Genomic DNA, 15,272 nt, shown 5'->3' on the forward strand with positions numbered 1-15,272 from the left:
AAAAACATGCAGGTATACCAAGAAAGTAGTTCCAAATTCCGATTCTGTTACCTTTTTCAAGTATGGAAATTCAATGTTGAACGCTAGCTCGTTCAAGACTTAAAAGTTCGTTCGTCACTTTGATGCTTTTGTTTTACCTCCCTCGATCTATAGAGTTTTTTTTTTCTTTGCACAGATTTCTGTTCTCAAAATTTTGTGTTTTTTGCTGTTTTTCTTTTTAGAATTTTTCCTCCCCTTTAAAAGGTGTGAAAGGTGTGAAGATGAGTTTAAATAGGGATATATGAGAGATGATGTTGAGAGTCCAAATTGTATGGGATTCTTGAGGAAGTTGAGTTGTAGTGGGATATTGGATTTCATGGGATAAGGTAATTGTTAAAAGATATGGTGGTGGAAGAGTCCTCCTAGAAGAGCAACTCTTGTTAGTTCTATTTTTTTGGAAAAAGAAAAAAACAAACAAATAGTAAAAAAATGAGTGTATATAGCTGTCCCTCTTTGTCATTTTTCGTGGAACGAACAAATAGGACAAAATTAAAATGACACAAATTTTCGTTCGTTGGAGCTGAAAAATTGACTCTGAAAGAATAATTCCATGTCGAATTGATTTGTGGATGACTCTTCCATCTTGAAATGATATGAAATTGAAGCCGTAGTTCGGAATCAGGATGTGGCTTCAAATTGCAGTCCACCTTGGTCTTCTTCTCGGTTTAAAGATCGGGGTTTAGAAATTTGACTGGAAATAGTTCCTTGGCTCCACCATGTGGTCAATAGACTCGAAATCGAACTCAAAAATCTTCGTTGACAGATAGCTTTTCTCGACTTATTTTATGTTGCTGGAAGATGGTTTCTTGTCACTAAGGCACGGCTAACTCAAGTCTTCTTCTCGACTTGAAAACCTCGGCTACCACCGAAAAGTAGTGTGATTGATGTGTCATCGAGCTGAATGGAATCGAACTCGAAAACTTTGTTGACAAATAACCCTTCTTGCCTTGAGTTATGCTGTAAATGATGTGCCTTTGAGCTGAGTGTAATTGAACTCAAAGGTCTTTGGCATATAGCCCTTCTCGCCTTGAGCTATGCTGCAAATGATGTGTCTTTGATCTGAGTGTACTCGAAGGTCTTCTGTTGGAAGATAACCCTTCTAGCCTTGAGTTATGCTGCAAATGAAGTGGCTTAGAGCTGAGCGTAGTCAAATTCGAAGGTCTTTGGTTGGCAGATAACCCTTCTAGCTTTGAGTTATGTTGTAAATGATGTCATCTTTGCTTCGTTCTCTTGGTTGAGTCTTCATCTTCAGTTCTTCAAGTTGCAGTTTTTTTTTCATCATGATCTTTCTTCCAGAAATGTTGATCCCTCAAGAGAGGTGTTGATTCAACTCTTTCTGTGATGGATTTGAGTGAACATAAAAATGTCGATCCACCTCCTTCTATGATGAAATCGAACGAAGATGTTGGTGTTGATCTACCTCCTGCAAAAGATTATCATGTGTCAGTAATAATTGTGTTTGAAGTAGCCGAAGGCATTGACCCGAAGGCTCTCGAATCTTTGTTGCGATCCAATTCTTTCAAAAATGAAGACGTGAATTGATTCTTTCCTGAAATCTTCTACTTCAACATGGAATTGTGTAATGAAATCTCTGCTAACTTTGGAATTCTTGTCAAATATTTAACATCTAGTTGAAAATGAATAAGAAATATGTTTTAAGAAAAGCTCTCTCGAGTGAGATAAAATTTCTTGTTTTAAGGGAAAATTGTCTCAAGCGAGACGAAATTTGTTTCAAGAGAAACAATCTTAAAGGTTAGTGTTTCAAGAGAAACTGTCTCAAGAGAGACAAAACATGTTTCAAGGGAAACAATCTCAAATGTGGGTGTTTCAAGGGAAACTAATTCAAAACTTGTTTCAATGGGAACTGATTCAAATATTTTGTGCTTCAAGGGAAATATTTTCAAAGTTTATGTTTCAAGAGAAACCGTCTCAAGGGAGACAAAATTTGTCTAAAGGGAAACTATCTCAAGAGAGACAAAATTCATTTCAACGGAAATGTTTTCAAAGTTTATGTTTCAAGAGAAACTGTCTCAAGGGAAACTGTCTCAAGGGAAACTGTCTCAAGGGAGACAAAATTTTGTTTCAAGGGAAAATGTCTCAAGGGAAACTGTCTCAAGGGAGATAACTTTCTGTTTCGAGGGAAATTATCTCAAGCGAGATAAAATCTTCTGTTTCGAGGGAAACTATCTCAATCGAGATAAAATCTTCTGTTTCGAGGGAAATTATCTCAAGCGAGAAAATATTTTGTTTCGAGGGAAACTATCTCAAACGAGACAAAATCTTCTATTTCGAGGGAAACTATCTCAAGCGAGATAAAATCTTCTTTAAAAACAGTCTTGAGTGAAATGAAATGTCTTCTTTCGAGTGAAAATCGTCTCAAACGAGACAAATCTTGTTTTAAGAAAAATAATCTTGAGTGAAATAAATCTTCTTGTTTCGAGTAAAAACTGTTTCAAGTGAGATAAATTTTGTTTTAAGAGAAACAATCATGAGTCAAATTAAATGTCTTCTTTCGAGTAAAACTGTCTCAAGTGAGACAAAGTCTGTTTTAAGAAAAATAATCTCAAGTGAGATAAAATCATCTGCATTAAATGAGATTGTCTCAAGCGAGACAAAATTTATATTAGAAATGTTGTTGTCTTTTAATCTCATTTTCTCCTGAAAGATCTGTAAAATGTATCCGGATGTAACTATCCTGATGATGGATGTTTGATGTATACCAAGATGAAATTTATTTGTTGTTTTATTGAATTTGTCTTCAATAGAGGAAAAATTAAGGTCTTTATTGCACATGGTGATGAATGCAAATATGCAAATTTCATGCGTCATGTATGCATGTGTTGATGTATATGTTGATATGTGAGGGGAATGGTTGTGTGAGCTGGGTTTATTATATACCTGACTCAGTTTGTCTTAATTTCTACCAAGGTGTACTATTGCAAACCTAAACTTGAGATAATTTGTTTTTCTTGCTCCAAATTTTACCCCAAAATTTGGCTTCTCTTGCCCCAGCTTCAATCTTGAGCTTCGGAGAGATAATCGTTGATTTTCAAGATATGCTTCCAGAGAACTTATCTTGTTTGAAAATGTTTTTTCTTCTTATTTTCAAAATTTTGAAAATTATCGAAAAGAATTTTTGAAAATGTTACTTCTTTCTAGGTTTCACAATTGAAGCAAAATCATAAAACAAGAGTTCAAAGAATATCAAAAGAATCAATAACTCTTTCATTCTTTTAGAGTTATAGCTCTTTGACAAATGTTCAAATGGATGAGTTGGTTTTAGGTTAGCTTCAGCCATAAAAAAATCATTTTTTCGGTCATCGATTGGCTTGGCATTTTAATTGGATGCGGATAAAATGACGCAATTAGCATGATCAATTACTAGACCTTCTATTTCAGTTCTTTGAGACATTTCATTTGTTCAAGCTTCGTAGGTTCCTCTAATAAAGGTAATGCATAAATATCGGTCTAAAAATGAAATTCTTGAGTGCTCGTGTGAATTTGACTATAACAGGTGTTCATTAACTCCTTTAGTCCATTTTTATCGAAACTCTTTATTTAAATTTGCCATTGTCTGGCTAGCTGAATCCATAAAGCCGGAGCGTTTAATCAATTGATCTAGAGGGACAACTTAATATCGTTGTATAGATATTATAATCACTTTTATCAGGCTAGCAGAATATTATCCATAAAGTTGGGGCGTTTAACCAATTGCTCTAGAGGGACAACTCACGCTTTATTGTATATTATAATCACCTTTACCAGGCTTAGCTAAATCTTATCCATAAAGACGGGGTGTTTAACCAATTGCTTTAGAGGGACAACTCAAGCTTTATTGTATATATGTAATATTATAATATGGGTATACGGGTTCAATTTCTTAAGTTTCTCAAGAAGAACATGCTATAGTCTAGGTGTTTTTTGAAAGTCAAGAAATCTCATCTTTATAGTTCAATTTCTAGACAATTAACCTAAACTAGATTTGCTTACTCGACTATTCCATCTATGAAGATCATTATCATCACTGAACGTCTTAAACAAAAAATATAGAAATGTCATATGCAAAAGATGTCCCATGTTGTCCGCACCTATGCACATCTAAATATCAAGCCTCTTTTCAGCCTTTTATGAGAGGAGAAGGCTATATCGGTTCTTGTAAGGGAAAAGTATGGTGTTCGAGCTTTTTCGGGGTAAAGTCCTTATTTTGTTATTTTGACAAAGATCTGTAACTCTGAATCATTTACATAGTTTTTTAATTCAGCTGATATTCAAAGAATTTCAAGTTGTAAATTTGATTCAATGCTCAACGTAAATCCATTGAAATATCCTCGTAAAAAGAAATATGTCAAATTTTAAAGGCAGGTTTCAAAAAGAAATATGAGAAAGTTCAAAAAAACAAGTCCAAACAGGATACTGCAAAATGAAATAAATCCCCATTAGGATGCCCTATTATTTCCAAAATATCGAGGATTAGGGCCTTCAAAAGCACTTTCTTCCCATTTCTCAATTGTTTCATTTGTCACGGCTTCTTATGAAATATCCTCGGACGCACAAATTTCTGTTTTGTTAGTGTTATTGCTTGAGGTGGTGTATCCAATGTTTGTTCCTTTCGAGGAGACATGCTTCTGTTAGTTAATGTAAATGTAAAGAAATGAAAATAACAAAATGTAAAATATGTTTAAATGCATAATGCATGCAATGTTTGAGGCATTGATCAAAAAAATGTGTCTGTTATTATAAATAATCCTTATTGGGGACAAAAGTGTTATGTCTTAAGAGAAAAAATATTTTAAAGGTATAGACCCCGAACATCTTCTGACAGGTTGAGTTGAATACCCTGTCGAACCGCTCCGGCTTCTCTGGCTAAACCGTGCAAGTGACGAGCTGCATGCCCAAAAAATATCTCGAATGATTGCATCTCCGGCTTTCACTCTCTGCTGAGTCTGTTCCTAACGAAAGTGTCATTGGAGTCCTCCATCGATAGGAACTATCCAAAGCTTGCTTCTTGAATTTGTCAATAGTGGCCTCCAGCTTAGTTAGGGTTTCACCGTCTTGTTCTTGTTATCTTTGAAGGGACTCTTTAGGTCAATAACCTTTTCTTGTCTTGCCCCTGCAACCTTTGTCAGCTCGAAAAGTCAACTTTTGATGTGCACAGTGTAAATCCCGGACCCTTTTGAACCAGACTTTTGTGTTTTTCACCTCTTGTATTATAACCCCTTTGTCCATTAATGCAAATTATTTATGTTTAACGAACACGTTTTTTGTAGATCAACACCCCTTTTGAATGAATTATGCAAAAGATGAAAAAATAAAATTAAAGAGAACAAAAATAGAAAGAGTTAGTGAGGTAAAGATAAAAAACAAACATGAAAATAAAAGTCCTACCCCACATGATATATATCTACATGCTTTAATTCCTACCCGGACATGATCTCTATCCCGCAAGTTGATTTTGAACAAGTCCTAACCGCATAAATTTTTAGTTCACATGCTTTGAATAGAAAATAAAGCAGGAAATAATATCGAAGTAGTTTAGGGTTTGAAATGAGGTTTTGGGGTGGGCTTTAACTCCTTGTAGTCTCCCGGTTTAAGTTCTAAAAAAAAGGTAACCGATTTCTCCTTGCTGGTGCCCCCTTGGGCTTGCCAGACCCTTAATCCTAAGTCCATTACAAGCTTATGTGGATTAAGTTAAACTCGAGAGGAAACATTCTCTTATGCCCACACGGTGAATAAATTCACACGAAGACATAAGGTATATGAAACCTGAAGGTTATTTGCTAGGTCCGCACGTAGAATAAATTCTCACGAAGGCATCGTTTTTATCCCCACTTAAAAAGGGTTCGGAGCTCGAGTATAGAGTCAGAGATAAAAGCTTTTCAAAAATCTTAAATCATTGGAAAAAATGTCAGTATAACTATTTATTTGAAAAATAATCAAAGTTAAATAATTGGAACCGAATAAATAAATTAAAATTAAAATTTACTATTTTCGCATAAAAAGACAACTGAAAATTAATTATGGTCTGACTCACTTACCTATCCCCAGCGGAGTCGTCAAGCTGTCGCAGTCATCTTTCGGTTGGACCCGGAATTGGGCTTCGACTTGGATAAAACAGATTGGAGTCGTCACCGATCGTTTTAAAAATAAAATTTAGGTAAATCGGACACCATCTTATCTAATATGTGTTTTATCAGAGTTATGTCGGGTTCAAGAGTCGGTTACGGTCAAGGAAGGATTAACATCCTTGAACAGCCCTTTCGATACCAATTAATTTGTCGATTGTCTTTAATTGCGAAAATTAGAATTTAAATTTAAATTTAAATTTAAAAAAATCGATCCGAATTACTTACCTTGGATTAGTTGGAATTACTACCGAAAAAAGTTAAAAATATTTGATTTAAACATACCAAATTTCAACAACATGCATCAAAATTATTATTCAAATTCTTAATTAAGGCCAAAAGAGAGATAATTATTGAATCATAAAATTATTTCCCTATAGTCCAATTACGAATAAGAATAATTAATGTGAGTGTCTAGGTGTCAAAATTAAAGTCAATTAAAACCAATTAATAAATAATGTGAGTTTAACAATATTAATTATTTAACTTAAATCCAATTATTCCATTAATAAATTGTTTTAAAAAATACTAATCAATCATGGAGATCAAAACCTAATCAAAAGATACAGGCCAAAAATAACTTTAGTCATGCGAGTTTATACCAAAATGAACCAATTAACGTTTTAATTACGAATTAAAAGTTATGCTCAAATATGGATCAAGACGTTAAATTCTAAAGCCATTAATGGCATATTCTATTTCGTGCAAATCAACTATGGAAATTAAAATTAAAAACTACATGTCGAGAACAAATTAATTAACCAAGCTGTTGAAATCTGATCACCAATTACGCACATTAATCACGTTAATCCACAATTGGCTAATCAAGGAAATAAATAATTAAGACACGTTTCAAAATCAAACTAAAAAAGCATTAAAAAGCAACCATGTAATTGAGGGCAAAATCAATTTGATAAATACCACCATTCAAACATTTATCAGAACAAGGATCTTGATTAAATGAATTGAGCAATTAAACCCAAGTTCAACGAAGCAAATTAGAGACGAATGAAAACATTAAACCATTAATCACGCAAACTCCAAAAAACGTGCAGATATACCAAGAAAGTAGTTTCAAATTCCGATTTTGTTCTTTAAGCCTGAAAATTCAATGTTGAACGCTAGCGCGTTCAAGACTTAAAAGTTCGTTCACCACTTTGATGCTTTTGTTTTACCTCCCTCGATCTATAGAGCTCTTTCTTTTTCTTTGCTCAGATTTCTCTTCTCAAAATTCTTTTTTTTTTTTGCTGTTTTTTTTTTCAGAAATTTTCCTCCCCTTTACAAGGTGTGAAGATGAGTTGAAATAGGGATGTATAAGAGATGATGGTGAGAGTCCAAATTGTATGGGATTCTTGAGGAAGTTGTGTTGTAGTGGGATATTGGATTTCATGGGGTAAGGTGATTGTTAAAAGATATGGTTGAGAAGAGTCCTCTTAGGAGAGAAACTCTTATTAGTTCTATTTTTTTTTTTGGAAAAAGAAAAAAAAATAGTAAGAAAATGAGCGTCTACAATTCCGAGTGCAGCACTTCACTTAGTTCTTATCTGGAAAATTTGTATGTTACATTCTACACTTTAACCACCATGTTATATATAATATTGGAGAAAGTTGAACTCAACTCTGCCAGAAATCCAAAGTAATTTTTTGGTTAAAGGACATTGAACTTCTTATGACTCGACCTTACATGCATTGGTATCCGGAGTCCGAAGTTAGGACCGTAATTTATTGAAATTTAATGTTGTGAAGGAAGGGCAAACCTAATCTCCAATGGACGAGCTCGAAGCCATCAGGGTAAAATCATTTTTTGTTTGTTTCCTTGGAAAATCACCCCCCTCTTATAGTTTTCTCAAGGATTAGCATATTTAAATTTCTGGGTGTGTTTTAATGTAAATGGTGTACCCCTCTTTTTTGGGGGAATTGGACTGCAGCTGGGTTCAACTGCAATTGGGTTGAAGGCAAAAGAAGGTGTCGTGCTGGCTGTCGAGAAGCGTATTACTTCGCCACTGTTGGTATGCACTGCACTCTTGCTTGATTAAATGTTATTTTGTCTGTAAATTATTTCTGTTATGTACTTGTTTGCAATTGCGGAAAAAAGGCTTTTTTCTTTGCATTGTCGTGTCTTGTTTGCTTAACTGTTAGAACGGAGTTATAGTTGGCCAGGGTATAATTGGAGTCTCTTTTAACACTCTTGAATTAAATACATGTGAATGTTGGCTAATCTTCATTACTCTGGAGGTGAATATTATAGGCAATGGAGTTCTGAGTTGCTTATTTCTCATTTCCTCCTGTATTCCCATGAACATTGACTCTAATAATCTGCTAACAGATTCGTGTAATTTAATATCTAAGAAGTGTTCAGTATATTAAACTAGCTTCTGTCATTATTTATTTATTCATTGTTTCCCTTAAATTTTTATAGGTTCGTCCCCTCAAACATAAAATCTTGTGTTTGTCCCTTGTCATATGTATTTGATTGTGTGGAAAGTTGTTGGTTGGTTGCACATTTTTCAGGCCTAACTGATACTTGATCCTCTGTCAGGAATCCAGCAGTGTTGAGAAAATTATGGAAATTGATGAGCATACAGGATGTGCTATGAGTGGGTTGATTGCTGATGCACGCACCCTTGTTGAACATGCAGGAGTTGAGACTCAGGTACTGTATTTATTAGTGTTGTTACACTTGGATATGAATTCATATGTAACTTTTATGTTGATATCTATCACATTCATGCAGAGCCACAGATTCTCGTAAGGTAAGCCAATGATAGTTGAGTCCACAGGACCACAACACAAGCCCTTTGTGATCTTGCCCTACGATTTGGTGAAGGAGTTGAAGAATCGATGGTACACCTGATTATTCTTTCTGTATAGTTTTAGCTATTTTAATTTCTTTGTTTGGTGAAGGATCCCAGACGACAGTATTTTTTTTCACAACTTGTTTTTCACAATATAGTAAATTTAGTCAGAATAAAAATGTATATCAAATTTATTTTGTCACAATATTTTGTCGAAATTGTGACATTTATTTAATCAAAATAATAATTTTTAAAAAAATATTAATTTTTTCATTATAAAAAATTGTGAAAACTAATAATCTTTTACAATAAAAATTGTACAAAATGATTTAGTCACAATAACACGTTAAGTTTAATCAAAATAAAAAGTTATGTCAAATTTATTTCGTCACAATATTTCATCAAAATGAAAAATTATGAAAAATTTATTTAATCAAAATAACAAATTATAACAAATATTAGTTACTTATTATAAAAAATTGTTACAATTAATATTTTTTTCACAATAACAAATTAAAACAAAATAATTTAGTCACAGTAAAAAGTTATAAAAAATATTTAGTGACGAAATTTCTTGTAGTGAAAAAATAAATTTTGTTGTAATATGTCTTTTTTGTCATGAAAACTTTTTTGTTTGATGTTATAATTTAAGTTAATTATGACGAAATTTATTTTTTGTGATAAAATACTTATTTTATTTTAAAAAATATTTTGTCTTTGAAAGTTATATTTAATGACGAAATAGCAACTGCAACAAAATAATTGTTGTTGTCTTATGTATTTTCGTCACAAAAATTCTTTATATTTGATGTTTAAATATAATTTAGTTGTGACAAAATGTACTCCTCTTGATAAAATGGTTAATTGATAGTGACAAATATTTTATTGTGATAAGTTAATTATAGTTACAAAATTTTATTGTTACAATAAATACTATACAATGGTAACAAACACAATTTTGTCACAATATACTTTACATGATAAGGTTGTTCTAACAAACATGGTAACAAATAAAATCTGTAGGAATAAATATATCGTGACAAATTTAATATTTTTAGTAATAAATAATTTTGTTGAAACAATCGAAATTTCTTGTAGTTAAAGTTTCACTTTGAGGCAAAAAAAACTTCATATATAGATAAAAATCATTAGTTAACACACGATTAACACTCCAAATAGGAGTCTTTTGTAACCTAAAATGAAATGTTGAGGGCTAAAATACCATTGAAAAAAAGAATAAGAGACAGAGTGATTATTATGTCAAATGTTAAGAATCTTTTTACCCTAAAATAAAATATTGATGGCTAAAATACTCCAAAAAATAAAATATAGAATAAAATGACTATTTTAGTAAATGTTGGAAGCTATATATGGTGTTATGCCAATTCTTTTATCACTCTACCTATGAAACTACGACCATTATTTAATAAACTTTAAAATATATTTTTTAATACATAATATTTTTCACATACTTTGCATTTTTCACAAAATCTAATATAAATATAAGAAAAGACATAGTAAAATCATAATAATATTTATTAAAAATGAATATTTTAATATTTTTTAACTGAATTAGTATTTACTTAATTCGTGATACCAACTTAAGGACTTAACTTATAATATCCATATTCAGTCTAACTTTACATTTATGTATGCATTTTCTAGTTAGTTCTAGTTCTAATTTAATGTAGTTGTTGATAGGGATGGGTATGGGACCCGAACTCGATGAGTTCCGACCCGACCAGATCGGATCGGATTTTTTTTAAAAAAAATTGGGTTCGGGTCAGGTTCTGGTTTAGGGTGAAAAAATTGACCCGACCCGAAAATATATAATTTTACCTTACATATTTAGGAATAATTACAATAATACCCCTTTATATATTATTTTTTTTCAATTAAGTCACTGTTTTTATTGAATAAAAATAAAATTTTTATTATTTCGGGTCAGGTCAGGTTTTTAAGTTATACATCTCAATCATTTGATATTAAATGTTCATATCATGTATTCTTGATCCTCGAACTCGAAATATTAAGCAATAACAACAATTCTTTTATAGTTGAAGTCTTTTGGTTAGTGCTAATTACTTGGGCGATTTTATCGAAAAATACCCTGACAGATTTTATTTACGTGTCAGATACCTTTTTAGAAAATTTTACTAATCTAGCATCCTTTGAAGAAAGGCACGAATTATCATCCATGCATTACGTTGATATGGCGCCAACTCAGCCTTTCTGAGATGGGTGCTAAATCTGTAATTTTTTTTTACAAATGTCTGACATTTAATTAATTTCTATTAGAGTGATATTTGCGTAAAAATGTCACAAAATATTAAGAAAGTAGATTTATTTTGTTTTTTGGAAAATAAAATAAAATTTAATTAGTTAATCATTTTCATTTTCTATTTTCTGAAAAATTAAATCCTATGACCATAAAGAAAATCACGTATATTTCGCACTTATCATTTTCTTCAAATAATTAATTTTTTTCTTTGTTAATAAATTTTTTCATTAAATCGTAGAAATAAGATAATAAAATACCTTTTTTCTTTAATAATAATAATAATAATGAAAAATAGTTCCAATAAACTTTGTCTCATCTCTTGATTTTGTCATTATTTAACCAATATTTTTGTGTTGATTACGTTTTTAAATTTAATTGAGCTTCAAAGTTATTCTTAGATACGTTGAGATAATATATATATATATATATATATATATATATATATATATATATATATATATCGAGTATAAAATTCTTATAAATCTATATTATAATATGTTTCTGATACGCTGATTCAATGAATAATTAGTGAATTCTTATAAACCACGGCTGGTTTAAGGGGATACGATGCTTAAGGGGATGACACACATTTAAAGGTTCACTAACATTAACTCATTAATTTTTTATTAATGTGTGATGTCAATAAAAGAATACAAATTAATGATTTAATTATCAAAATAAAACAAATTAAAAATATAATAATAAAAATAATTTTTTGAAAAATCAATGATAAAATTTTAATTATTAAGGTCAACGTCGGTCTTGTCTAAGGTAAACATCACTTGTTTATTGGTTAAATAATGACAAAGTCAAGAGATAAAGACAAAATTTATTGGCACTATTTTTTTTTTTTTTATTGAAGAAAAAATATATTTTATTATCTTATATCCAGGATTTAATGAAAAATTTTATTAAAAAAGAAAGAAATTATTTGAAAATAATGATAAATGTGAAAGTCACGTGATTTTCTTTATGGTTATAAGACTTAATTTTTCAGAATATAGGAAATGAAAATGATTGGCTAATTAAATTTTATATTTTTCCAAAAAAACAAAACCACTTCCTTAATATTTTGTGACGTTTTACACAAAAACTACCCTAAAAAATTAATTATCTGTCAGACAACGTTTCTGAAAATTTTACGGATTTAACACTAATCTCAAAAAGACGCGGATCATCATCTGTACTTTATCTGAAATGGTGTCACGTCAGCGTAAGACGCGGATGATGATCTGCGCCTTTCTACAAATTATGTTAGATTAATAAATTTTTTTGATTGATATCTGACACGTAAATAAAATCTGTCAGGATGATTTTTCGATAAAAACTTCAATTACTTGTATTTATATTAATAATGAATTATTATTAAACCATGATGGATCTTAAGATGTATTAAATGAAATTATTATTGTTATATTAAAATTTGTAAGTGTAAAGTCTAACCGTCCACATGGGTAGCAATTTATTAAGAAGAAGAGAAGCACGCATGGACCGACTATTTGAAACATAAATGCAGTGTACCTTCCACTGCAAGAAGGCAACCTTAGGATTTGATGTTTGCACGTGCATTCTTGAATACGTGTTCTTCTTTCCATCCGTTCATCTTTTTATTAATATGAGTATAGGATAAAGTAATATTTATTTAAAGACAATTCTTAAAAATTTAAAATTAAATGTTTGTATTTTTGATATAATTGATAATTAAATTAAAAAATTCAAGAAATAATAATAATTTATTTACTATCGACGCCATTAGTGTTGGTACTCATTTCCATCCATTCACTTCCACCCAAACAATACCTTTAAATTTAGGCTTAATATACTTTTTAGTGTTTAAATTATACCTTAAAATATGATTTAGTGCCTAAATATTTTTTTATTAAAAATTAGTACGTAATGTTTTTTCTATTACACTTTTAAGGGTTTATCGTCCCTCTTCCTCCCATCCCCCACCTCTTATGGCGAAAGGTCACCACCGATCAGATTTTGTTCAGAACAGGACAATGAATTTGTCAGTGACGATCGTGTAACGTACGGAAGACTGTAGTCGTCGAAATCATCGAAAAATAATAAAGGAAAACTTTGAAATTCGTCGAACCTTAGCGTCATTTTCACGACGATCAATGTAATTTCACAGTGGGTGGGAGATTGAGTTTTGATTACGACGGCGAGACGATTATGATGATGTTAACGGTGACGGACACAGATCGACGATAGGCAATCGACGAGAGAATATGTAAAATTTAGGGGGTTTTTTGGTTTTTAATATAATATTAAGTTTTTTTAATAAAATAATTTTTAAAATTTTATATGCGTGACACATGTCAGATAATGACTAAATTTAACGGCTATTACAGTCCATGCACCTAAAAGTATAACGTTGAGAACATTAAACACATATTTTTAACGAAAAATTCTTAAATACCAGATCATATTTTGAGATATATTTTGAGGTATTAAACCATAAATTTATTGTATTTTCTGTTCTCCATTGATTACTATAATATGTTTATTTAGAAGTTAAATTTGTTGTGTTTGACTATTTGTCTTATTTTTTTTATATTGTGCTTAAAATCATCGAATTCATTATTTTTAATTAATTCAACGTCAACGAATGGTAACCATGGAAAATCTCGAAGAACTTGTATGGGATAGCTAACTTAGAATCCACATAAATCAACATTTTCTTAACAAATCTTCTCTCTCAATCTAATTCCTCAAATTAATAAATATGAAAATTATTCAAGACTTAATTATATCAAATCATTAAAAATATAATATAATATAATATAATATAAAACTTACATAAATGTACTTGAGTTCGTTGATAAAGATAGTCCAGAAGATGATTGCGATCTTTAAAAAATATAAGTTTGCTATTTTTGTAAAAAATTTCTGATAAAATAAGAATAATACAAATTGACATAGTTATTGAGGAATATTATCTTTTTATATAATCTGAATATTTAATTGGATTATAAGTATTTATAATTCTTCTCCTCGTCAAATTATAAATATAAACTTATAGTATCTACACTTTTATTTTTATGATACTTTAATACTTATTACACAAATAACGTAATTGATCACTTAATTTTATATCATACTTTATAATGGCGCCATACATTATATTTATGTGTTTATTAGTTGGGTCAATAATATAATAATCGACCAAATAATTATAATTAGTATTTTCAAAAACAAAATTTACACCAAAAAAAAGAAAATATATTATCATCACCAAATATATATATTCTTATGGCATTTATTATTTTCTCATATCACAATATTATGTTATATAATATTTTTAGTTATTTCTACAATGTCGTTTAGCATAATTATAATTAGCATTTCCAACAACAAAATTTTAAGGTTTGCTTGCTTTAGAAAACGATGTCGACAACTTGAAGACTCTATTGGGGACGTTTTGTTTTTAAAACAACTTGACAGTCGAGTCACGAGTTGGTTACCCTATATTTAGGATTTAGGGAAATTATGAGTTTGATCTTATTTTAATTTACAGTTCATTATGTTATTTCAAAAGAAAAAAGATTTTCTCTCTGATTAATGCTTATACTTCTGTGAATATTTAGGATTGTTGCATATCATAGCTCTAAACCCGAGCTCAAACCCAGTTTAACTAAGTAGGGAGAAACGTCACACCTCATAAGAAGCTTTGGGCTTCCTTATGTGGGTCTGAAAAAGTATCTCTAGAAAGCATCCTAAGTTGCCTATCCGGATATCAGATCTGAGGTACATTTTTAGTGGTGTGATCCCCTAAGTAGAATCCGATTCGCAAGTCTGTAATTGGCTAGAATCAGAGTCAACCTTAGCAGGTTATAAAGATGGCTTGAGAACCTTTGCTAAGAACCCCACCACATGTAGAGAATTTAGTAAACCTACCCCGCTAGAGTCATATGGATAACCTAGAAGAACAAAAGTGCATACGGTTATGACTATTAATTTTCTTTGTATGCTTTATTTTTCAGTCTCGACTTTGAGTCAAATTTATTTATTGTTGCTAAGATTACATTTC

The 15,272-nt window shown here is 30.8% G+C and overlaps 1 protein-coding gene across 1 annotated transcript; it reads left to right on the forward strand.

Annotated features, from left to right (window-relative positions):
- The first annotated feature begins 7,912 nt into the window (after positions 1-7,912).
- Positions 7,913-9,025, forward strand: LOC120206386 (proteasome subunit alpha type-5-like). The gene is made up of 4 exons (XM_039206058.1): positions 7,913-7,951; positions 8,089-8,169; positions 8,700-8,813; positions 8,895-9,025. The coding sequence occupies exons 1-4, from the start codon at positions 7,928-7,930 to the stop codon at positions 8,910-8,912; spliced, it is 237 nt and encodes a 78-aa protein (XP_039061989.1). The 5' UTR covers positions 7,913-7,927; the 3' UTR covers positions 8,913-9,025.
- The last annotated feature ends 6,247 nt before the right edge of the window (positions 9,026-15,272 follow it).

This window comes from Hibiscus syriacus, unplaced genomic scaffold (assembly GCF_006381635.1).
Source record: "Hibiscus syriacus cultivar Baekdansim isolate YM2019G1 unplaced genomic scaffold, ASM638163v2 tig00000477_pilon, whole genome shotgun sequence".
Taxonomy (NCBI): domain Eukaryota; kingdom Viridiplantae; phylum Streptophyta; class Magnoliopsida; order Malvales; family Malvaceae; genus Hibiscus; species Hibiscus syriacus.